This window comes from Musa acuminata, chromosome BXJ1-8 (genome assembly GCF_036884655.1).
Source record: "Musa acuminata AAA Group cultivar baxijiao chromosome BXJ1-8, Cavendish_Baxijiao_AAA, whole genome shotgun sequence".
Classification (NCBI taxonomy): Eukaryota; Viridiplantae; Streptophyta; class Magnoliopsida; order Zingiberales; family Musaceae; genus Musa; species Musa acuminata.
Genome location: NC_088334.1, coordinates 206,318 through 232,825, shown reverse-complemented (window position 1 = coordinate 232,825; position 26,508 = coordinate 206,318). Strand labels below are relative to the sequence as shown.

General features: G+C 37.6%; 1 protein-coding gene across 6 annotated transcripts; it reads left to right on the top strand.

Moving 5' to 3' along the window:
- Positions 1 to 255: 255 nt before the first annotated feature.
- Positions 256 to 26,508, top strand: LOC103994213 (PH, RCC1 and FYVE domains-containing protein 1-like). Of its 6 annotated transcripts, none has more exons than XR_010515440.1 (10): positions 256 to 746; positions 4,361 to 4,447; positions 10,437 to 10,526; positions 12,570 to 12,650; positions 12,757 to 12,951; positions 13,028 to 15,163; positions 22,325 to 22,471; positions 25,336 to 25,703; positions 25,853 to 25,920; positions 26,078 to 26,215. XR_010515440.1 is itself a non-coding variant. In XM_065194345.1 (9 exons), exons 1-9 carry the CDS (start codon positions 690 to 692, stop codon positions 26,208 to 26,210), a joined length of 3,294 nt encoding a protein of 1,097 aa, XP_065050417.1. In that variant the 5' UTR covers positions 256 to 689; the 3' UTR covers positions 26,211 to 26,508. The 6 variants fall into 6 exon arrangements, 1 of the variants encoding a protein (XP_065050417.1); XR_010515439.1 differs by having other exon boundaries at positions 25,803 to 25,920; XR_010515437.1 differs by having other exon boundaries at positions 25,782 to 25,920.

Below are 26,508 nucleotides of genomic sequence, written 5' to 3'. Positions count from 1 at the left end.
GCATCGAAGCGGAGGACCGAACCACACAAGTTAGACGCGAGGGCTCTTTCCGAAATAGATTAAAGTTATGGGACTATTGCGCAAGTAAAAGTCGATAACTGACCGCACGAGTTAGACGCGATGGACTGTTTGTTTCTGTAAGAATAAGAGCGAAGCTTTGATTAATTGAGGGTCATATTAATTTTTAATTTTGTATTCGTATTAGCAACTATTCGTAGAAATGGACTTCCTAAAACCTATAATCAAAAAATCAAAGCCAAGCGAGGAAAGGGGAAGGGGGGGAGCAGTCATCTCTGTTCATAAATATCTTTTGTACGAGGTCCTAATCGTGAATCAGATTTCCTAAATGGATCAACTTGCTAGATCAATAGCTACAAGGAAAAATTACAGCTAAGCGAAGCCAGGAAGGGGAGCGCTTTTCAAATCCCATCTCTTTCCTCTTCCCTCCGTTAAGATCCGAACAAGTGCTCCGAAACAGGAATTTTTTTCTACTAATCGGAATCGAGGCTGGGTTTTGATGGATCAAGGATGCATTTGGAGCATTTCGTAATGCTTAGATCTTCCCACAAGTGATTTTCATTGGATTAACGATTTGGAGGCCTCGTTTGTGACACAGCCGCGGGGGGGTTTTGATTTCTCTTGTGAGGAGCAGAAAGATTGAAGCTTGATGGTCGGTTGCGGCTGCGGTTATGGCGGCGGCGGCGGATCGCGGCAGGGCGGGCCACGTGGAGAGGGACATCGAGCAGGTAAAGTTTACGGATACCCCGTGAAATATTTTTTTTTGGTTTGTGTAATTGAACTGGAAAAAAGTTGGGAGTCCTTTTGTTGTTGTTGCCACGGCGATCACAGTCGTCCATATTGCTAGCTTTCGTTGTTATTCTCTAAAATGCTATTTTTGCTTGCATTTGTAGACTTTGGTGTGTGTTCTAGTACAAATTACTAGCTGTCGTACTAGTCTCAGGGTTGGAGTATTCAGTTTTCGGTTACAGCTCCCATATATATTAGTTGAAGTATTCTCACAGTTTTTTGCAAATTGAACTTTGTTTTTTTTTTTTTTTTTTACGAGGGTACATTAATAACTAAATGCTCCTCTGGAAGTGATTAAATTCTTGTAACGACAGTCGACCACTCTTATATTCATAAGTGTTTATGGTATTTTTGAAGCCCTAACCAGAATGTTGACTGCTATTTGTGTTAGTTGCTCCCTAACTTACTCATTCCTGATGAGTTTGCTTTTCTGGTGACTACTTAAGGGACGTTAGGGGGAAAATAGAGGACAGTGAGATTCCTATCATTGAATAAAAAACATAAGACTAGAAAGGCTAGGTAGAAAATCAGATGAACCAAAAGAAGTAAGAGTGAGAATTTCTTATATTTGTTCAGCTACATGCACATGAAATATACATCTAAAACTGCTATGTGCATGTCAATATTGCTTTCCTCTTCTCATTGATTACTGCAGTAGGTTATGTCTTATTGCTAAGTTTTCTTTGCACTAAAGAACCACTGGCTGAGGTCGTGAGAGAGTTGTTCCAGGCATTTATATTGTTAAAGCATAAATGCAAAGTGAAAATATTCTTATCTAATAAGAACCCTTTATGGAGGTAACTAGGCCATTCTAGAAATTGTGCATTTTATAAGATTTTTCCCTAACCAATTTTTATCCTGACAAGAACGAAAAAGTGATGCTGCTTTTATGGTTTTGGTTCTCTTTCATCCAATTTCGTGTGGAGCAGTGTCCATAACTTCTGTTTGGTGTTCTTAGTTTTCTATCGTTTGGTTTTCAGAGTTTGGTATGATCACATGAAGAGTCCTTGTTTTTCATTTGGAGAGGGAGAGGAGGCCTATTAATTGTTTCAGATGGTGCCAATAAAACTCACTAGCAAGTCCTTAAATTTCTTGACTACCTATCATATGGTATGTATTTGGTGATTTGGGTGGACAACACTTGGGTAAAGGAGGAAACTGATTTCTGCAATACAGCTGAAAACTGATCTTGGTCCCATTACTGTTCACAAAGTTGGAGAATTTAGCTTCAACTTATTAGCCATATATTTATCTTCGTTGATTTGACCAGAGGAGGAAATGGCCGCAGCACTATATAAACATTGCTCCACTGAACATGTTAGGTCTGTGATACAACTGAAAACTTATTTTGGTTCTATTACTGTTTATATAGTTGGAGAATTTAGCTTCATCTATTTCTTAAACATATAAAATCTGCATTTATCAAACAGATTGGTCATGATGTATCATAGTGTGGCATCTACAGAGCCCCTTAAGCCTTACTTTTGTTTTAATTTCCCTAGTCTTATTGTTGGCATATTGTGCCTATTTTGGAATTATTCTCTTGGTGTGCCCAATATTTTATCTTCGGATCAATTTGGGTGAAGCCTATGTGTATGTTGTATCATAGGTCATTAGTTCTACTTTAGGTCAATATTTTCAGGATTTTAACTATTTTTATCCTCAAACAAGAGAAATATGTTCAGAGTCTTATTGAATTGGAGTGCCTCCTAGAAGGGACACAACTGGTTTTTACATAAGCCAATAAATATTTCTTTTTATAGTTCTATTATATTCAATTTAGCTGACATGGAAAAAAAATTTGGCTGGCCGGTAGCTTCAGTTTTATACATATTCATGAGTCCTAGTTGGTGAGAGAATATGATATTGTTGTTCAGCTGGTCCTTGATATACCAAAGCTTTCTCAGGGTTTGAAAGGCCCTTATCTCTCTTCTCATCTGTTTTCCTGTATTTTTCACTACTTTTGTACCTTTTCCTCTCTGTTATCTCTACTGTGGACATACTTTCTCTCTTCAATAAAATAAGCTGCCATTCGTCTGTTTTTAGGCACTCTAAAATTCTAAATAATCCAGAACTTCTCTACTGATATCTTGGCCCACCATCTATTATCTTTCAGTTGTGCATTACTGCTGAATTCTGACCATGACAGGCCTTTATAATAGAAGATATAGATTCTGGTCGGCTGTTTATCTAGATTACGTCCCTCTAAAGTAATAAGATGAAGTTCACTTTGAACTTTATCCTTGATAAGTTCCTTCTGATCTCCCTTTTTTACCATAATGGTATTCTATCATGGTATATATATACACACACACAAATACATACATATATATATATCTATATATATATGTGTATGTATATACATATATATGCATATATATATACATATATATGCATATATATACATTTATATATATATGCATATATATACATGTATACATATATATATGTATATATGCATACATATATATATGTATATATACATACATACATACATATATATACATATATATATGTATATATATACATATATATATGTATATATATATATACGTATGTATATATATATATATATACATATATATACATATATACATATATATATACATATATACATACATATATACATATATATATATACATATACATATATATATATATATATACATATACATATATACATACATATATACATATATACATATATATGGTTTCAAGAGTCCAAAAGTTTGTCCGTTATGTTATTTTGTCTATTTGCTGCCTCCTTTTTCTTGTTCCATACATTTTAGTCAAATATGCAGTGTTAAATTTTAAGCAAATTATATATACAGAGAGCTAATAGATAAAAATATAACAAGTCAGAAAAAGAAATACATGTACTTAGCTTTTTTGTTGGATAATTTTTGTTGCTTGGTGCCAGTTGTTTTCCTTTGAAATATGTCTTAAGCATATGTCTAATTTTCATGATAATTTTCTGTTTTCTGTGTCATATTATGTCTGAGTTTTTTTTTTCCTGAGGAAATGTCTGAGATATTAAATATATATGTTTCAAATTTAAACTTTCAGTTTGCTGATGCTCTGTCGGACTGTTTCTAGAGCCAGACTACGGATTCTAGTAACTCCCAACTTAATGTTTTAGTTAAAAATTGAAAAGCTGTCCTGGGATTTCAATAAATAAATTTTTAGTAAAAAAGCAAAGAAAACATTTTGCAGTGGTACTAGAGTCAATTTTATTAGAGAGTGGACACTGACCTCAGCATCCAATTGAAAAATACTACAACTTTTTTGAAACTTCAAATGGTAATATCTTATTGGGCATATTCTCTTACCATTTTTATGCACAGATATTATCTACATAGTAATATGCCTAAACTATGCTGTTTATCTTAATGGATATTCTCTTATCTTTTCTGTGGACAAATATTATCTAAATAATAATATTCCTAAACTTCATTGTTTTCCTAGTGGACATGCTCTAATCTGGCTATGTTTCAGAACAGTCGAACTTGTCTTGCAGAACAAACAACATGATTTTCTTTTTCATCTCTCACAGGCTATTACTGCTCTGAAGAAAGGAGCATACTTGCTAAAGTATGGACGCAGAGGAAAACCCAAGTTTTGCCCATTTAGATTATCCAATGTAAGCTTTGTATATTTGTCCAGGAATTCAGATTCTCACATTTCAAGATTGCTAATATATTTTCCAGTTTTACTTACAAGTCTTTGTTTGTCTTTTCTCTTTTGCCTTTATGTCATGTAAATAAAAAACAATAGCCTTAGTTACTGTACAATTCTGTTTTGCTGACAGCTAAAGGCTATACAATATATGATCATTTTTTATTAAAGCTTTTGCATATGGTCTTTTATTTGCCCGAGAAAAAAAACACACACTGTATTCACTTTATATAATAGTTGGTAATTGATATTGATTTTTTTACATGTGAATGGTTCAATTATGATATCTCATGTTTAATCTTGTTTGCCTGTAAGAAAATTATTCGTGAGAGCCTTAACAAGTGGAGCTCACATCACCTCATTTAATCCAAGATTTAAGGGACTTGGATCAAGTTCTGTTGACCGTTGACTCTAGATATTAGGATTGAGATTGATCGTGATACCTGATTAATGGATAGAAGCCAATTTTGGTAATTATCAGACATGTATAACCAAGGTATCAAGGAATCTAGTGACTAGCACCATTTAGTAAAATTGGAAAAAAAATCATATGCCAAGCAATATTGAGCTTGATGAATTAAAAGTTGGTTCTAGTACCGATGCAGACCAATGACCAGATCATTATGGTACTTGTATGAGGTGATGTACTGACATTTGGTACGGGTCGATATCAGCTGGTATCACCTAGACCAAAGAGCATGATCTATCTAAACCACTGAAACCTTTATATACTAGATGGATGTCAATCCAACAGTGAATCAAGATGCAGATTAGTCCAATTTGGATGGTTTGGGTTCGGTTCACCTCTCGGTAACCTCTAGCATCGGACTTACTTCCTAGTTTAGGCCTGATAACATGTTTGAACTAGGTAGTAAGCTAACACGGGTTCCTTTTTTTTCATATATTTGGTTGTATTTATTTTGTCTCTCTCTTGAATTAGGAGAGTCTTTATCCTTAGCGCAAGTATCGCCCACTACTCGTCACCCAATACTTCTTTTCCTCTTCTTTTTCTTCTCCTCTCTTCTTTCTCATCCTCTTACTCTGCCCCTTGCCTCCTCTTCTCCTCCTCCTCCTCCTTTTCCATCCTTCTTGATGTGACTGGTATGCTAGCATACCGTGTGTTGATATATAAAGTACATACTAGATCCATACTGGTCTGGCCAGCAACTAGTACTGGTTTGGTATCTAAGATTTTTAAACGATGCCAAAGAGAGAGAAAGAAGAGGGGAGGAGGAAAAGAGGAGAAAGAGAAGAAGAGGAGGAATGGGTGATATAAGATACTAGAAGAGAAGAGGGGAGGAGGAAGAGAGGGAAAGAGAGAAAGAAAAGTGTGAGATTAGAGAGTAGTGTAAGATACTAGAAGAGAAGATGTAATTCTTTTTATTCAAATATGAAGTGTTTCATCCATTGACATGCCTTACTATTTATAGGGGTTTAGGAGTCATACTATAATCAATGTAGGCAATGATTCCCTCCTAGGGAATTTGTTTGTCTTTTAGAAATCCAAAATGTGAATTCTATGAGACCTAAACAGTTTTGAAACAACTTCGTGTACTTAATAAAAGAGTTCATTTAATATAAAAGTAGAGTCCTGAGGTTAGCACTTAGAAAGACTAAAAAGACTTCAATTTTTCATAAAACTCTTAAGAGTTTCTAGGCTAACTAATTGATGACTTTTTGCTGATTTCTTTATCTAGAATAAACTTTTTTCAAATTCTTTATAAAGCTAGATGATGCCCCATCATTCTCCCCTAGTGAAAAGAATTCAACCTCGGAGAGTGATTTGTAAGGTATGGTCCATTAAGTCTGGTGTAAAGTCATGAAGTTCCTCAAAAGTAATTTAAGTGGCATCGGAAGCTGGACGATCATGACACTTGATAAGAAAGTATAAAGTGATGTTAGTATCAGACATACGAAGGTGGTTATCAAGAATGATGTTACGTCAACCTTGTGTTGTGAGAGAGTAGGTGCTTTGGTAGGATTGTCACTTGGAGGGACACTAGTAGCCATATAAGGAGACTCAAAAGCAAGGATTGCAATTTCGTACCGTACCGGAGTTTTGATCTCAGCTCGGTATGGTATGGTACAAGCGTACCGCTCGATATATATATATATATATATATATATATATATATATATATATATATATATATATATATATATATATATATATATATATATATATGAAAGTTAAAAAATAAAAAAAGGAGGCGACGTCGTCTCGCTTCTTCTCCCCACGTAGGGAGAAGAAACCGCGGGGAGAAAGAGGCAGTTTTTTCTCCCACGCACGGTTTCTTCTCCCCGTGTGGGGAACGGTTTCTTCTCCCCACCGAGGCTTCTGCTCCTTACGCGGATGAGGAGAAGTTGTCGGCGATGCCTCGACGACGTTGCCTCGTTTCTTCTCCCCGTGTGGGGAACAGTTTCTTCTCCCCGCCAAGGCTTCTTCTCCCCGTACGGATGAGGAGAAATCGCCTACGACGTCGAGGCCTCGTCGCCTCAGACGAGGAGGAGGCGACATCTCATCTGCGACAACGGATCGGGATCGTCAAGGGAGAGCGGCGTCGGATCTCCAGTTCTCCCTTTTCTTCTCCCTCTTCTTCCTCCTCTCTCGGCTAATACCGCTCGGTAGTGGGCGACAATGGTCAAAATCGACCGTTACCGATCGATTGGAGGGGAAACAACGCCAATCAATGGTACCATCCGATAGCGGGCGGTCCTCGTACCGGTTTGCTGGCGGGCTGGTACGTACCGCCTGGTACAGATGGTATCATTCGAAATTAAAATCCTTGCTCAAAAGTACCATGATATGGAGTTAAATCTGGATTAATATTTAAGTCATAAGGCAAATCGAGCATATATGCTTTAGATCCCAATTTTTGGATAATGGGAAAAGGACCAATGTCTTGGGCATACAACTTCTTGAATGAGTTTTTAGGGAATCTCTCAAGGCAAATGCGAACAAAGACATAATCATCAACTTGAAACTCTTGACTTATACGATGTGCATTGGTAGCAAGTTTGTAACTTTTATTACTTAGGGCAAGTTTATGTCGAATCTTAGCATGCAAATCATGAATATGTTGAGTGGAAAAGTGAGCTAGTTCTGAGGCACGATAGTCAAATATAAGTGGTGCAAGGTCAATGCGTGTGCGAGGAGTATGGTTGAGGACAACTTCAAATAGACCTTTTTCAGTGGAGCGGTTGACTGAGTTATAGTATGCAAACTTTATCATGGGTATTGTTAAGACCAAATTTCCTAGTTTCTCCCAAACTAAATATCTAAGAAGATTTCCCAAGGAATGATTAATAATCTCAATTTGACCATCTATTTGAGGGTGAAAGGCTAAAGAGAACTTCAATGTTGTGCCAAACAATTTTCACATCCCTATTAAATATCATAGTTGAGGGTAAACTGTGTGACTTAACCATTTATCGAAAAAATAATTTAGCAATGTGTAAAGCATTGTTGGTCTTGTTACATTGGATAAAATGAGTCATTTTTGAAAATCGATTAACAACATAACCAGAAAAGAGTCATGGCCATGGGCTGTTTTGGGAGATACAAGGAAAAAAAATCTTTAACTCACATCTTGCCATGGTGAATATGGAATAAGTAATGGGGGTGTATAGGTTAGTATTGTGCTTATGAGTTTTGGTAATTTGACAAGTACGACATTACTCGAGCAACATCTAGCTTTATGGAAGGCTAGTAAAAGCTATCCTCAATTGATCAATGGTCTTGTCTCGACCAAGATGACCCCCTAATCCACATACGTGTATTTCCCAAACAAGTCTCAATGGGAGGATCGAGAAACACACAATTTAGTAGACCGAAAAAGGTAACAATCTCTAAGGATGAAGTCCATATTTTCATGATAGTTTTCATCTTGGATTTCTTGATTGATATGGTCAAATTTTGGACATTGGGTATACTCTTCTTTTAATCATTTGAATCCTTTGACACTGATACTCATGTGATAAAACCCTAGGGCTTTATCTAAGAAAATATATGGGGATTTGGCCACTTCAAGGGGATTAATCTCCTTTTGATTTCTTCGAGGGGATCAACCTCCAAGTTGGTCAAAGGCTTTGAGTTTTATTTGATTACTTGAGAAAAATAGCCAAAGACATTACATATATATAGAGTTATTTAATCCTTAGTCAACTAGGACTAGGATTTCTAACAAAAATAAAAATAGCAATTCCTAATTTACTGCATTAAAGGACTCCTAACATAATACGAAAAACTCAAAAACTCCTACCATAACTAGGAAAAACTAAATAGGAAAATAAAGATTAATATCAAATCCCTAAAATTAAGGACTCCTAAAATTAAGGAATCTTAACATTTCCCACCTCTCCAAAACAGCCTTGTCCTTAAGGTTGAGTAGCAACGAATTCTGGAAACTTCTCCTCCAATGCTTTGTAAGACTTCCAAGTGACATATTCAATTGGTAAGTTGGCTCATTGAACAAGCACCTTAGTGACAGGATATCTATAACGCGTCATAACACGTCGATCAAGTATGGCTTGAGATAGGATTTGAACCTCACTAATAGAAGAAATATCTGACAAATAGTGTTGCACCACATCATCCTCACCTAACTTCTTTTTAAGACCATTATTATTAAAGCACCAAATTACATAAGTAGAGAGTATTTGATCATCAAAATGGTAACTAAATAGAAAACACAAAAGTCAAATATCTATTAATTCGAGAATTCTAATGATCATCAAGGTCCACCACATCATCATCATCGATATCATCCATGTGCTTATCTATTTTACCACTTATTTTTTATCATTCAATCATTCCTCTATTTTATCATAATCAAGTTCCTTCTTTTCAACATGTACTATCTTTAACTTGATGTTGTTTCTCTCGTCTATGTTGTTGCTTGTTGTCTTTCAGATGTCCTTGTTCTCCCAACCACAGCTGCCCTTGGTATATCACATCATGTCAAAGTGTGATAATTAAAAACTAAATCATCTTCTGCATTTGACGTGTTAGCATCTATCTCTCAACTAATCATTCATTTAAATCATCAATTTTATTTAGAGAAATAGGATCAATGACATTCCACAAATCAAGATGTGTCTTAAAGTGCTTACTTGTACTTAATCTACACTAGATTATATAATGTTTGATATTTCAGCTGGTTTATCTTCTTTATATAAATTTGTTGCATGAATTCAAGATCAAAGTGGTATATATGGAACATACAAAACAAATTGTGTGTGGGAGGCAGGGTAAAAGCTTATTGGGTCAGAAGCTTAGGTTAGTATTAGGCAAGCTCCTAGTCACCCAATGCCTCAACTAAGGCTCTTGCCTACATGATGGCTGGTTGAAGGCCCTTGCCTAGATGTTGCCTAGTTGAAGGTGCCTTGCCTAGGTTCTCTTCAGGTGCCGTGGCCTCACCTCGCCTTCCCTGAGCGTCTAGATGAACACTTCAACACCTCATGACAACACTGTTCTCATTGCTAATCTTAGTAGAAATTTTAGGAAATTTATATACTCCCACATTTTCTCTAAAGATATGAGACCTACTGTGGCTGACATTGAATAGGATAGGGAAATTAAGCCATAGGAGCTGTATTTGAAGAGTTCAAGGGATATGTTCAGATGAATTTTGAGGATGAGGAGTTGTGAAGAAAGAAAAGCTTTCTTCCATGATGCTTCGTAACTACATTATAAGGGGTATAAGCCCATGAGGTTATGCTTGAGTTTTGTTATTATTTTTAACCCGTAAACTCAATAACAGTTTCCCTCTTTGCTCTTTTTTAGGGACCTCCTATCTTCCTTGAATTTGAGAAAATAATTGGTAGATGAACATGTGCACCTATAAAGAGTTCTTGGAAATCACTTGTTTGATACTTCTATCAGCTGTCAGCATGTATTGTTTATTACTGTTTATTGATTGGTTGTTCATTTATGGCATTTTTGGTATTTTCAGGATGAGTCTGTACTAATATGGTTCTCGGGCAAAGAGGAGAAACATGTCAAACTAAGCCATGTAGCCAGAATCATGCCTGGACAACGCACTGTAAGTTCCTTTTTTGTGATAGCACAAGCCTTCAGAGCCTCGAAGTTTCACCAATTAAGAATTGTTGCATAAGTTATGGACTAATAACTTTTTTCTTTTGCAAAAATATGAGTTACTATTCTTTTGAGAAGTATACTTGGAGCCATGGGGAAAATCCATTTGATCACATTAAATAGTCTCATTCTTGAAACTATAAATAAGCTTTAGTCGCAAAAAAGTTGACATTGCATTTCTGGATGATACATATTTCATAAGGAGACAGCAAAATATGCTGCTACCTTCCAGAGATATTTGTTTAGCTAGATTATTTCAGAAAATGATTGAACTTGTCACTTTGTTGCATGTCAAAACATCTACGCTTGAAACCAAATGTGTCTTCTTCTAATCCTATGCATATATCAAGTCAGTGGATGGATGCCAACATCATCCACTTTATATCTTATTTTGCTGACAGAATGTCATCCTTGGAAGTAATATGTTTTTGCCAGTTACTCCCATCTCAAGTGTCACCATGGATAACTGCTTCTTACTATGTTTGTCTGCTGAATCTTTTTCTAACAGGTTTGTGCATATGTTTTAGAGACCAAGGAATCTTAGGGGAAGCCAATACATGTTTATGCATATGCATGACCTATCCTACTATTTTTGAGAATTGGTGAAATTTGCAATTAGTAGACTTTGAATATTCTTCTAGCCATAAAACTCCTTTCTTTCATTACTTTTTTTCTCTTTATCATTCTTCATTCTTGAAGATCATTGATTTATAGCTATTTTGCTGATAGTAACAGAATATCAGTATAAAACTATTCTGTTTTAGAAAGGACCCATTCTGCTGTTTCCTGACCACCTTTTTTATACTGTCTGTTCACTGTGATACCAGTAACATATCTGCTGGATAGTTGTCACTGTTGTCTTTTCACCTACCATGTCTTCTTTCTTTGTCAGTGGATCACCTCACATGGTACTTGTATCATTAAAGGTATTGGATTCTGTTCATCATGAACGTACAACAAAATGTAAAAGGTTGGAACTCTAGTTCATCACAAGGGTATTTCATAGGGGTGGTTCATTTGTCCTGTTGGAGTTCTATTATTGTTTAAATCCTTAAAGAGAAAATTTGATGCTTCTCATTTCCACTTTATATAACTTTTGGATATCAATGGATGTTTATCCATTCATTTATGTAAACAGAAGTAGAATATTATGAAAAATATCATAGGTAGTTTCTGTTTCTCATCATGAAAAACCATTAACATGCTGAGGAATGCCATCCTGGTTGTATTATGTTTATTTATTTGATTTTGGGCCTTATTAACAATTCCTGAATTATTTACCTATATGTATTATGTTTATTTATTTATATTCTATTTCTTAATTAGAGACCCTTTTGAAAGCCCTATGTATCTATTGTTCCTACATTGTTTCTTGATCACTTATTGAGATTTACCTTACATTACACTGAACTTCTCCTAAAATATGTTTTGCTATAATAAATTTTTGCAATTTCAGAGTTCCCTATTTCTTTATGATTAGTTATTAGAATCCACTTTATCTCTCTATTTGTTTTATCTAGATTCTAAAATACACCCATCAAATCTTATTTTTCTTAGAGAATTAATTTTTCACTATGCAGACTGTGGAATAACCACTAAAAACTAGCAAGCTGATAAATTTTCACTACAAACCTAATCCCCAATAAAGGTTTGATCATGTCATGGACTAATTGTTTGTCAAACAATGAAAAAAACCAGAAGATCCAAAGAAAAGGGTGAACCCAGTGCTCTATGCTCCCACCAATGCATGGTCTGATGAATCTAGGACCCTGCCTAATCAGTTAATGAGATATTATGCTGGCAAAAATGGATGAGACAACAAGGTGATCTGACAAAGACAGGTGTGAAGTGGTAATATTTTGAAGCAAATAGTCTTGAATAGTAATTTCTTAGTGACTTAACCAAATGGAAGTGAAAATGAATAATCCACTGAAAGAAAAAAAAAAATTTTTCTAGAAAGATTGACTCCTAATACATATCTGTCTGTCAGGCAATTTTTCAGAGATACCGGCAACCTGAGAAGGAGCGCCAGTCATTTTCTCTCATATATAATGAGAGATCACTAGATCTTGTAAGTGTAGTCAAGACTTTGATAATTTTCTTAACTTGTCCTTTAGTAATTCTTAACATTTAAGCATCCATGTTGCTTTTTCTATTTTCAATTTTCTCTATGCAAGATATGTAAGGATAAAGATGAAGCTGAAGTCTGGTTTGCTGGTCTAAAAACATTGATATCACGCAGCCATTATCGGAGATGGAGAACAGAATCCAGAAGTGATGGAGTGTCATCTGGTACAAATAGTCCAAGAACATACACCCGTAGAAGTTCTCCTTTAAACTCTCCCTTTGGTAGCAGTGATAGCATGCAGAAGGTCCTCTATGTTCATCATTTTATCTTCTCTAACTTTGCTATTATGTAAGAAAATTGCTGAGTCATATTTAATCCAGGATGGCAGTGATACTCTTCGACTTCGAAGTCCATATGAAAGCCCCACAAAAAATGGGTTGGACAAGTCATTTTCTGAGGTTGTTTCATATGAAGTACCTCCAAAGTCTTTCTTTCCTTCAGATTCTGTTACTGAGTCACTCCACTCATTATCTTCTGGATGCTCAGACAGTATAAATGGGCATACAAGGGTCATTGCGACAGATGTATTTAGGGTCAGTCTGTCAAGTGCTGTAAGCTCATCCAGTCAAGGTTCAGGTCATGATGATGGAGATGCATTAGAGGATGTATTCATATGGGGTGAAGGGACCGGAAATGGGTTTCTAGGTGGTGGAAATCTGGGACTTGGTAGCTATTCAGTTATTAAAATGGACTCTCTTGTGCCAAAAGCCTTAGAATCTGCTGTAATACTAGATGTGCAAAATGTATCTTGTGGTGGGAGACATGCTGCTCTTGTCACCAAGCAAGGAGAGATTTATACTTGGGGCGAGGAGTCAGGAGGTAGGCTTGGGCATGGAGTAAAGACCGATGTCTCTCAACCAAGATTAGTTGATGCTCTTGTAAATATGAATATTGAACTTGTAGCCTGTGGAGAGCATCATACATGTGCTGTTACATTGTCTGGTGACCTTTACACCTGGGGTGATGGTACTTCTACACTAGGGCTCCTTGGGAATGGAAATGAAATGAGCCACTGGCTTCCAAAAATGGTTAGTGGACCCTTGGAGGGTATACATGTTTCATCAGTTTCTTGTGGACCTTGGCATACAGCTGTTGTAACCTCTTCAGGGCAACTGTTCACCTTTGGAGATGGAACGTTTGGTGTCCTAGGTCATGGAGATCGCAGAAGTATTTTAGTACCTCGGGAAGTAGGATCCCTTAGGGGATTGCGCACAGTTCGAGCTGCTTGTGGTGTTTGGCATACTGCTGCGGTTGTAGAAGTTATTTCTGGAAATTCGAGTTCTAGCAACTGTTCTTCTGGGAAGCTATTTACATGGGGGGATGGTGACAAAGGACGACTTGGACATGGTGACAAAGAAAATAGACTAGTGCCTACATGTGTAGCTGCGTTGGTTGAACCAAACTTTTGTCAAGTTGCTTGTGGGCATAGCCTAACAGTGTCACTTACTACCTCAGGCCATGTTTACACAATGGGCAGTGCAGTTTATGGTCAACTTGGAAACCCTCAATCAGATGGAAAGCTCCCTGTGCGTGTTGAAGGGAAGCTCCTTAAGAACTTTGTCGAGGAGATTTCATGTGGTGCTTATCATGTTGCTGTCTTAACTTCAAGAACTGAAGTTTACACATGGGGTAAAGGAGCAAATGGTCGATTAGGACATCATGATACTGATGACCGAAATTCCCCTACGTTAGTTGAAGCTTTAAAGGATAAACAAGTTAGAAATGTAGTTTGTGGCACTAATTTTACTGCAGCAATTTGTATCCATAAATGGGTGTCTGGAGTTGATCAGTCTATGTGCTCTGGCTGCCGTCTGCCTTTTAATTTTAAGAGAAAGCGTCATAACTGCTATAATTGTGCACTTGTTTTTTGCCATTCGTGCAGCAATAAGAAATCTCTTAGGGCTTCTATGGCACCAAATCCTCATAAACCATATCGTGTATGTGACAACTGCTTTATCAAGTTAAGCAAGCCCTTGGAAACTGACTCATCATCTCATTCTGCAGCTAGTAAACGAGGAAATATGATTAAGGGGTTCAGTGACATGATCGAGGAGGATAAATTGGATCCAAGATCAAATGTGCAAATCCATAGATTTTCTTCAATGGAGTCCTTTAAGCAAATGGAAAGTGGATTTTCTAAAAGGAACAAGAAATTTGAATTTATTAGCAGTCGCATTTCTCCAATCCCAAATGGAACTGCATGGTGGGGTGTCCTTAACATTTCAAAATCTTTTAATCCAGCATCTGGAACATCGAAAAAGTTCTTTTCAGCTTCTGTTCCTGGCTCAAGAATTGTTTCCAGAGCAACATCACCTGTTTCTAGAAGGGCCAGCCCCCCTCGTTCTACCACACCAAACCCAACTCTTCAGGGAGTTACTTCTCTGAGAACCATTCTTGATAGTTCAAAGAGTGCAACTGACAGCATAAGCCAAGAGGTTCTGAAGTTAAGGGCTCAGGTAAATTTACAATGTCAAGCATCCGTAAGGATATATTTATGTTGCTTTCTGATCCAGCGTCCAATTACACTGGGTATGTTTGAACTACTGAGTACTTCCACACCTACTTCAGCATATCTTGTGATAGATTTAAATGTGATATACTTGTTACTTTTCTGAGGAATATCTTAAAGTTTCCTTATTGATGTCAAAACTTTTCTGTCTCATCTTGATCTGCAACATGGATACTATGTTCAATCCAATTTGTAAAAGATAGATGTCCTTCGCCTCTTGGTACATCGATGCTACTTGTATTATACACTCATAGCTGCTGCTGTTATTTCAGTTTCCTGAATTTTGGCATACTTATTTAAAAGTTTTCTACGTGCATATGCTACTATGTAATAGATCTGCATCTGAAATATTAGGTGCCGATACATGGACTGCCACCTATTATATAACTAATTCAATATCTTTTCATAAATTTTGCTGCATTATATAATTTTGCTAATATTGGTTTTTAATGAATTCTGCAATATCTTTCCATCAGGAAAGCATAGTGTGTTACATCTGGGCCATCAAATAAATAGTTTTAAATTATATTTGCATGAGGTGAAGATTATTTATGAAGTTGGATTTTCTCGATATATGTGTGTATGATTGGCTTGTACATCTATTACTAGCATTTGAACTTTATTGTTCCAAAGTTGTATTCAAAATGGTAAGCAAGTTGATGGAATCTAAGGAATACTATTTAAATTATAGTGAAGCCCCAACATGAGATTGTTCTAGCTTTATGAGTCACTACTTGAAAATTTGAAGGAATGAGAAAGAGTAAGGAAGAAAGAGGAGGAAGGGGAAAGAGTAAGGAAGAAGAAAAGACAACGAAGAGGTGAAGTATACCTAAGAAGTCGACGGTGGGTGACGGGCAGTGGGCGACATGCAATGGGCTGTCATGAACAAAGCTATAAATGAGGTGTTTGATATAATGCTCATGTATGTCCGCGTCTTTCGATTTTGTTCATGCTTTGCACAATATGTAGAGTGCTTGTAATAGGCTTGTAAACGTAGGTTGTGTGCAATCGTCGCGTAGAGACAAAACTGCCCAAAAATAGGCCATCCAGATAGCTATTTTTGGGGTTTTTTAGCTCTGCAGAGTGGTGTGGAGTGTCAACCAGCACAACACCTAGGTGCTACCCGAGTGATATATGACTGGATGGACCTTTGGGGTAGTGTCTAGAGCTAGTTTGCTGCCTTGTTTCGCAGTAGTGTTATGTGGGCACTTGTGGGGACTTCGGGCTACGGTGGACCACTTTGGGCCCTTTGTCGTGCGACTGTTTATAGCTTGTGAAGTCAATGTTTGTAACTTGCATTGTCTGTCAAATGTTTGCTGAAATGACTGCTTGTGGATCCCGAGTTAAATGATTTCTCTGACTCGTCTTCTCTTTTGTAGGTCCTTAAGGGACCATAAGAGGTTTTGAGGAGGCTGACCCTTTGTGGACAGACACGCAAGGGTGCCGCACGACTTAGGCAAAACCAGCTAAGTCCATGCAAGATGGTATTAGAGCGGGACAAGCATACTTAGAAATACTTGGCAAGCAAACGTGGGGGACCTAGCGGGGCTATGTGGAGGGCGGCTAGCATGCACGACCGTTTGGGGGAAACAGGTGCAAAGACGTAGGGAAAGGAGTCACTTAGAGGAGTGAGCATCCGAGATTAACATTTAGAGGAATGACCAACCCTTTCGCGCAAGCAGCACCACGAGGACAAGTAAGCTATGAAGAACGTGTAGTGCACAAAGGTTGGGATGGTTGAGTTAGAGCTATGGCTCGATGTTGGCAACCAAACTTGACGGTGCTCAAGGCAAGTAGGGTGCTTGGCAACGAATGAGACTGTGCAAGGTGGGATGGGTTGCTCAACGATCGAAAGAGTTGTGTAAAGTTCACAGAGGTGAGGGAAATTGCTAACTCGAAGAATTTGGTACTCATGCAAGGGCTTGTATGCGGACGATGGGTTACCTATGGCCATCCCAAGAAGACCGAAACTCAATGCCATGGAGCATTATAACTTTCTTTTCGACATGGGAAGAAAATATCTGTAGGAGATTGAAGTGTGCAGCGAGTTCAGCATATTGCTAGGCCTTGAGGGGCACACTGAGGGTTGTATTGGTGAAGAGTCATAATATAGCAAGTGCATTGAATAGTGCATAGTTTATTCAGTAAGGCGGAATAGTCCAAGAGGATGATGGTCTCCGAAACTTCCAGAGGGAAGGATGCGAAGAGAGAAGTTTCTCCAACGGGACAGATATCCAGGAGAGATAAGTCCTAGTTCTCCAGAGGGATAATCATGTGCAACGGATTGCATATGTTGAAGTGTACCTTAAGATAATAACTCCACAATGCTCAATGGACTAAGCGAGCAACGAGGAGTCATCGCATGATCTCACATGAGATAATGTGTTGGTAGACACATTGCGAGATCAAGGGGGGGAGCGACTCAAGGCAACACTAAACGAAGGCACACGTAGAGTCAATATGAAGATCGGACTCAACTTGCATGGTGCTAAAGTTGAAGAGAGCTTTAAGACACATACACCTTATCTTGGTGAAGAAGTTGACAGAGGAACTAAGACGACTTAATTTACGAAGGCAAAGTTGGGGTCAAAAGGCCTTGGAACGAGGTAAGAGGACACGAAGGCGAGTACTCTTGAAGAATATACCGTAATGCTGCCTTTTGAGTTGCCGCGAAGGAAGCGATGCGCAGCGGAGATTGTGTTGGGGGGCAAAGGCCCAGGATCTAGACAATGGCGCACCAACTTCAACGAAGTCGGTAGACTTCAGGAGTTGCTAGGCACATGATGGACTGTCCTAGAGCTGTGCTTCGTTTGGGTGTAGCCCGAGAGCGGGTGGACGAAGGTCGATTGCCAAAGGAGTGAACACAATTGAAGGTGGCGGAGGCCTTGCAATATGCTAGTAGAGGTCACACATAGAGAGATCACAGTCTGAGTTCATCCCATAAAGATCAGAATGCAATGGAGATATCACTAGGAGACGACATGGTGCAACGGATCGTGGTGAATAGTTCGACGCGATGCGACACACACGGGAGAAGTCCTGCAAGGGACTTGATCATGCAGAGGTATGATCGGGAGCTACTGGGAGCTCCACTTTGGTGAACAACATGACAACAAGAAGGGTTATGGATTCAAGGAGTGAATGTCATGGTATCGTAGAGGTAGGTCTTTTGTGCGTGCATTGAATTTTGCATCGGATAAAAGCCTTGATCATCAGCATATGGGGGTTATGTACCACCGAGAGGGAATTCCAAGTGCATGTACTAGTGAGTCCCATGAGGGGGACTTGATCATACAAAGGTATGATCAAAGCGGCTGGAGAGTCAGACTGCTCTAGATCTTATATTCGTTTGAGTCCGACAAGTTAGAGGACAAGGCCGAGTAAGCAAACATTGCAATTAAGGAAGCTAAGGAGAACATAATCAATGTGGGCCCTGTAACATGATGGTGGAGGCCATGTATGAGAGTTGTAGTCTGTCTTTCCATCGACCAAGGGGAATTGCTAAGAGAACATAGAGGTGTTAAAGCAGAGGTTCTAAAGGGGCGAGGAAGTGACGAAGAGTCCAAAGGGACTCAGCTACCCAAAATTGAGCGTCGGTTAGAGAGGAGGTGGACTCGGAGGAGTTTCATAATGTCGCAGAGGTGGATCTATCGATCACGAAGAAAGGGACACTGATACGAGACAACAGATAGTATAGCCATAGGCATGACAACGCTATGGTATCGTAGAGACGGGACTTCCGTGGAGTCATCGATCCCTTGCACTCATGGACGGAGAGCGTGTGGTCGTGAAAGGGGTCCGAGGAGGTAGAGAATGTAGAGGCAAACTCGAAGTATCGAGATAAGGCTGAAGGGCAAACAAGGCTGAAGGGTAGAGACTAGGGAACTTCGTAAGATCGGTGTTAATGGGCTTCTCATCAAAATAACCGAAAGTGGAGAACTTCGGGCTGATGTAGGAGTGCTCGACTAAGGAATGAAATAGGCAGTATGTGGTGTTGTACTTTTTCTACTCAGAGGAGTAGGCTGCAGAGATGATGGAGAAGACGGTACAATCCCAAAGACGATCAAAACTATTGAAGACTTGCTTCAAGTCAGGGTGAAATTTTACTCTTTACGGGCAAAACTTCTTGCAGTCCAAAAGTTCAATTGCAATGAGAAGACGAATCACAATAGCTAATTCAACGCAAGGAGTACAAACACTTCGGGTGCTTCGGAAGTGTGAGCAAAGAACAGGTGAAGGCTAGTAACCAGCTCGATGCATGAAGCACAATCCTTAAGGAGGCGGGCGAAATCGAGTAACCTTTGTCTTATAAACTTTTAAGAGAATGGGTGAAACTGAGTACCCCAGTTCTTTTATTTATCCAGTAAAGGAGTTTTGCACAGGTTCAAAAACCTCTCAAAGAAACTTAGTAGAAGACAATAGTTGTCAAATCTTTACTAATGGTGATCGGTGCTATCGAGAGTAGATTGTCCGTTTTATTTCCCAATAGAATACCAATTGAAAGTAAAAATGATGTGAACCTACTTGGAGACAACAATTGAGTAGAATAGAAATCGATGGGCAAATTTTGCGAGAGAAAAGACCCAAAAAACTTCAAAGTCTACAAGGCGATGTTCGTTAAAGCTCCAATAGAATCCACTCAGTTCAAGCGACATGAGATGTTTGAGAGATTGACGCATAACAAGGAACGTTTTTTCCTTCATCTGAAGTATCCGTAGGAACCAACAAGGATCAACACAACTCGATTGACCCTACACCAAAGTCAGAGTCATTTACGAGTTGAAGCAGTGTGGCGGATTAAAGTTCGACTACTCAAAAATAGTGGTGGAGTGCAACTGTGAGCCAAGAGACGCGTTGCAGCTAGAGCAGAAGATTGAAGATTGAAGATTCAACAAAGGCGAGGAGATACAGCGTTTGTAAAGGCTTCGACGAGGATGTCGAAGGGATAAATGGGAGAGAATGTCATGAACAAAGCTATAAACGGGATGTTTAATGTAATGCTCATGTATGTTCGTGTCTTTTGGTTTTGTTCATACTTTGCACAACATGTAGAGGGCTTGTAATACGTTTGACAGCTTCATTTTAGTTGGCTTTGGTGGTCGTTTCAGGCTTGTAAACGTAGGTTGTATCGTCATCATGCAAGGTAAAACTGCCTAGAAAATGGTCATCCAAGCAATCATTTTGGAGGTTTTCTTGCTCCACAGAGTAGCGCGGAGTATCAACCAATACAACACCTAGGAGTTACTCAGGTGGCATATGGCTGGATGGGCATTTGGGGTAGTGTTTAGGGTTGATTTACTACCTTGTTTTGTAGTAGTGTTATATGGGCACTTGTGGGGCTGTGGCGGACCACCTTAGACCCTTTGTCGTGCGACCATTCAGAGCTTGCGAAGTCCATGTTTGTAACTTGTATTGTCTATCGAGTGTTTGCTGAAATGGCTGCTTGTGGATCTCGAGTTAAACGCTTTTTGTAATTCATCTTTTCTTTTGTAGGTCCTTAAGGGACCATAAAAGGTTTTGGGGAGGCTGATCCCTTGAGGATAGACACGCAAGGGTGCCACACAACTTAGGCAAAAACAGCTAAATCCGTGACAGGGCAGCAAGTGGATAGGTGGAAGAGGACGATAGCAGGCATAACGCTTCGCACATTGAGATGGAGAAGAGGGCTTGTGATCATGAGTCATAATTGAACCAGCAACCTAGATTTTTAATTAGATTGGATGGGACCACCCAAAAAGGGATGGTCCATGTAATGATTCACGCTCAGACCAATAAATATCGGTCGATAGTTCGGGCGAAAATACAAAGTATGCTTAAAATATTATCACACACCAATCGTACATGTTGTATGCAAAAAATTCTATTCATCTAGCCATCATTAAGATTACAACACTCTTCCCTCTTTATAGACCCCAAGTACAAGGAAAAATGAAAAATTACAAAAGAAAAGAAAATTTCATCTATTTATACAAGACTTATCAATTATCATACTAATTTTTCTTTAGGGAAGATATCCTTCCAAATTTGTTTTAGTAGATATTCTTTCCTTTTCACAATATATTTGATTGGTATTTTCCTCCAATCAAACCTAAACTTTCTTATTGAGATGAGATTTCCAAATTAGCCCTGAAATGATCAATTAATCACTAAATTTATCTTTTTTAAATTTCCTTTTTTTTACCCTAGGCAGTATAGGTAAGTAATGTGAGATCATAGAAGAAGTGCTATTTGACTTCTGAAATTTGCAACCCCTAAACTAACAAGATGTATTTAAAAGAAAAATAAATCAAAATATCCTGCATTAAGGAATTAGTTTATTCACAACCTCCGATTTGTTAATTAGACAACACTACTATGCGTTGGAATTTGAGAGATCCAGAGTGGAAATTGTTAAAGATATAAAACAGAACCTGTAATTTTTAAGAAGAGCGTAACAGAAACCAAAGGTCCAGGGATTACTTCCAGTTCAAGATGCAATGCCTATTTCCTTCAAGAAACTCAGCTTCCAGTTAATTCAGATGGTATAGATAGCTTCTGTGCTGAGAACATCCAATTAAAGATGCCTAGTTAATGTCGCAGGGACTTGTGGTGGTTACTGAAGTGATTGCTAAGGGAAGATGCCATTCTGACATCATCAGAGAGATAGAACCATTAAACTCTAATTTGACTGTCCATTGAACCAGATCTCTTGCCAATTAACATGAATGGTGCATTTAAATACTGAACACACAAGTAATCACTCAAAAAATTACTTTATGAAAGTCAAACTGATTTCAATTTTAACTTGTTTCATATGGTGACTTTACCTGCATGCCAATAATAGGACTGATAAAGTATGCTATTTTAACATGCTGAAAATTTCTTGGTTTAAACATGGTATTTTGCATTTGGAAATTGTTTTTTTTTTATGTGGGTGAATGCTGCCAACTGGATAAAGAAATTAAATCTGCTGTTGAGTATCTTGTTTAGTTATCTATAGGTTCTTATATCAGGTAGAGATATCATGAGGTAACTGTAGTTTCTCACAGAGCTAGTCAAAGAATGATTTCTATATGGTTATATAAACATAGCGGTTGTAGTTCATTCATCTCTAGCAACATATTTGTAGGTGGCAAATCTTACTTATAAAGCTCAGCTTCAAGAGGTTGAGTTAGAGAGAACAACTAAACAATTGAAGGAAGCTATTTCAGTTGCTGGAGAAGAAGCTGCAAAATGCAAAGCGGCCAAAGAAGTAATCAAGTCACTCACTGCTCAAGTAAGGGTACTTGCTTTGAATGGCAAACATGTACTTAAATTATTATTTTAGTACAGAATTGATTTGCTGAAATATCATGCAGAGCTTAAAAAAGTTCTATATAAAGCAATATCCCTAAATGAATTAATTTATATTTTTATTTATAGTTTCTAGTAAATTTTTTTGATGTTTCCCTCATGTCTATATCGTTTTAAGCGATTCTTCCTCATTTTATTTGGATACATACTTAAATATTCAAAAATAATTTATCTCGGTGATAGAAACTTTTGATATAAGTTGCTTGCTAACCACCCATAAGTCAAGTCCATGAAGCGCATTAGTCTAACAATTATCTTTTATATTTAATTTTTGGTCTTAAAGGTAGTTTGACAATTATATAAAACTTATAACATCTCTCTTTACTTTAACCACTAAGTTTTAACTCTATTAACAATATCTATCTCCCAATCTTTAGTAATAGATCTAAAGGTACCTAAAACTTATTGAAACATCTTTTCCATCCTTAGTTCTTCCCTTAATATTACTAAAATTATATCTCATATACTCAACCTTAGTTTTACATATTTAAAACCTTTAGTTTAGAATTAGATTAGGTAGAATGAATTTTATTTAAATTCTTATTAATTAAAATAAATTATTAGCAAATAAAATACATCATGAAGATTTGCTATGCTGACCTATATTGGGCGATATGTACTAGTCCGATAGGAGACCAGCACGTGGACCACCTTGTACCAGGCCGCCAATAACTAGGGACCCTATATCGCTCGATACGAGGTATGTACTGGTCAGAATGATTGAAATCCGATTGTTACTGACCTGTACCAATCAGTAACAATCGGATTTCGATTGATACTGATCAATGGTTGGGATTTGTTGAATTCAAACGATCCATTTGATCATTTGAACTAAATCTAAGGGTTTTTAAACCCTTTCTTCCCCCTCATTTTTCCCATTTCACTTTCTCTAACTCATCTACTCTCTCAATTACTTTCTCATTCACATATTTCTCTCATTCTCTCATTTGTACTCTCTTGAACTCTACAAAACTTAAGTAGTCTCACTCATATTGAGTTAGACTACTCGAGGAACTAGAGACACCTAACTATCACAGTCGTTCGCCCAGTGTGTAAAGGCAAAGGCAAAGGGAAATGAAGTAGCATCAGTTGCACCGTTGGAAAGAATCGAATAAGGCAACGAGACATCTTCTCAATTGCATTTAGTAACCCGCTCGGTCCCCGGAGACATGGCAGCAACATGGACAGCAGTGCCTCGACCAATGATGGCGGCGACGTTGGGGAGTCGATAGTCCCGTCTACACAATTTGAGGGTGGTGCATGGATCGAGGAGTAGTATTTTATGCATGCCATCCAAGATTCATATCATGGAGTTAAACGAGGTACTAGTCAAGTTTATATACGGAAGGGGAAGGGGATGACAGTGGAGGATTTTGAGCAGATACGATATAGCCTACACGACGTAGACACTTAGCAAAGCTTGTCGTATTCACAGTTATCATATTATGAAGAATCTTATGACTAATAGCAATACGGTGATCGATCTTATGATATGGAAGACCAAATCAATGGCAAAAGTAGAAGTTCTGGCATTCTCCAACCTCTACACCAATATATGTCATAATCGTACTTACCTTAGGAGCCGCATCAGACACATGTGGTTCATAACGATCAAACTACGATTATCACCATATTGATGCATGAATAACATACGGTATATCAGTATAATATGTCATGGGATCAATTTCAGGATTAGGTCCAACAAACATATTAAATTGAAATACAGATATATAATATCGAGGACCTCGATCCATCGCCCAGAGAGTCTCATCATTCTTTTTGGTGGTAGAACCAAGTATATTCATCAATCGATTACTTGATTCATTTGAACCTTAATATTTAAGTTGTTTAATAAATAATCTAACAATTCAAATAATTTCTTTTTGGATAATTCAATATTAACGGAAGGACAATCTGAAACATACCACAAAGCTACTCCTCAAAGCCTGAAAAATATATGTGCCACTAATCTTTCTTAATTTAAATTATTTTTACTAAAATTATATATAAATTTATATTTATTTCTAACTTCGAAACCCTAATCTAACTTGTTTTTGTATTTTTTAGAAATTTTTGGAGCTATTTTTGGTCATTTTTTGTGTCATCGGTATGCCTCGCTATACCAACGCATAGTATATCGGTATGGACCGGTAAGGCGAACTTTGTATATAACTATTAAGTTTGTTCTTTACCAAAAAAAGAAACAAGATAAGGACTCCCTAAGGTTAATTTATACTAATAACCATACTATCATATTTATCTTTTATAACATCAATATAGTTAGTAGTTACAAACTTTCTTTTTGAAGATCTACCATAATAAATCTATTGAAGAGCTATTATAGCTTGTTTGTAAATCTGTAAAAATTATATGCAAGTCTTTCTTGGATTCATCTAAAAACCACATGCCAAACATTCAATCATCAAAAGAGGTTTTAAGTTAGGTTTCCAGTAGAGGATGATACGGCTGTCTTGAGCTATTACGCGCAGCTCATAGGGTGACATCCAAATGGTTTCTTACAACAGGCATCCGTTTCACTATGATGATTGAGAACTAGCTGCGAAACAATGTAATTGTGATGCCAGCATCCATAAGTTTTTTATACTCATTGCATTTCCTGACCAAATAAATATTCTGTAATATAATTCACACTATTGAAGAGATTACATGACTGATTCTGGAAATTTTGTCCACAGGAATGTCATTTAGTAATTCTAGTCATTTGCATCTTGCACTGTTTGATTATGGTCTTACATCTTCCATCTGTTTCTGACATGTTTGCAATAGTTAAAGGACATGGCTGAAAGATTGCCTGTGGGAGCAGCTGAAAACAGTGAACTTTCTTCCTCGGCATCCTTCAACACTAATCTCGACTCAAGTAGTTTTTCAGATGCAACTGCCGAGAAATTAAGCAGCCTGTTGACCTCTCGTGAAAAAGATGCAAATGGTTCCAGTGAAGTGCTAGGTTCCAATGGACAAAGTACCATTGGTAGTTGCAATAATCTAGGTACCCCAGTATCAAGGAATGGAAGTAAAGTGATCGATGCTGATCCCAATCATGAAACAGAATGGGTTGAGCAAGATGAGCCAGGTGTCTACATCACCCTTACTTCTTTGCCTGAAGGTGTGAGAGACCTAAAACGGGTTCGGTTTAGGTATGTTTATCTTGTCTTTTCAATTTCTGTCAAAAGCAGATAATACTAAAAATCTCTCACTACATCTGAAGGACATAGAATTTGCTATTGTTGGTGTAGTGACAAGCCCAAACAATTGCAAGTTGGCATTAGTTAAGTTCTTCTTGCAGATGCTAAGTTGCAAGTATGACATCAGAACAGAGCATTTAAGATATATGTCTACATGCTTGCCAATATGGTATGTGACATCAATTATCTTTCATTGGTCAAAAGTGTGGCTTACAAATGCTTGTTAGAGACTTTGCTTCATATATTACTGTTATAAACAATTATGTACAAATCCAGTTATAACTTTTGATGGTTTTAAAAGCATTTTCGCATTGCTTCTTATACAGTCGCAAGCGGTTCAGTGAGAAGCAAGCAGAACAATGGTGGGCTGAGAACCGGGCTAGGGTATATGAGCAGTACAGTGTGCGAACGGTTAACAGGTCCGCCCCAAGTGTCGGAAATAGTAAAAGATCTGATTAAGATTGACTAAAATAATATTTGCTTCTGAATTTGAGCCAAGTCAAAGCGATGACAAAGTTCTAACTTAATCAATTAGTTTGTAAATGTCAGTAAATTTTATTTTTAGCCCCAGAAAATATTGGAGGGTCTGGATACAAAGCGAAGTCGTTTGTTGTCTCCGTTTTTTACTTTTAGTTTTTTCGCTTTAGTTTTCCTGTGTGGAATAATAGAGTGGGTTTGAGCTTGAGGAATGTAAATCATTATTAGTGAGCTTGCTAATATTCTGCATTGTAAATGCAAAACAAAATGCATTTTCTCC

What these genes read in the sequence shown, in the direction of transcription:
- LOC103994213 (XM_065194345.1), top strand. Translation starts at nt 690, where the DNA reads ATGGCGGCGGCGGCGGATCGCGGCAGGGCGGGCCACGTGGAGAGGGAC. An exon ending in TTCTGAAGTTAAGGGCTCAG is followed by an intron (nt 15,164 to 22,324) that starts GTAAATTTACAA and finishes ACATATTTGTAG; the next exon opens with GTGGCAAATCTTACTTATAA. An exon ending in CTAAAACGGGTTCGGTTTAG is followed by an intron (nt 25,704 to 26,077) that starts GTATGTTTATCT and finishes CTTCTTATACAG; the next exon opens with TCGCAAGCGGTTCAGTGAGA.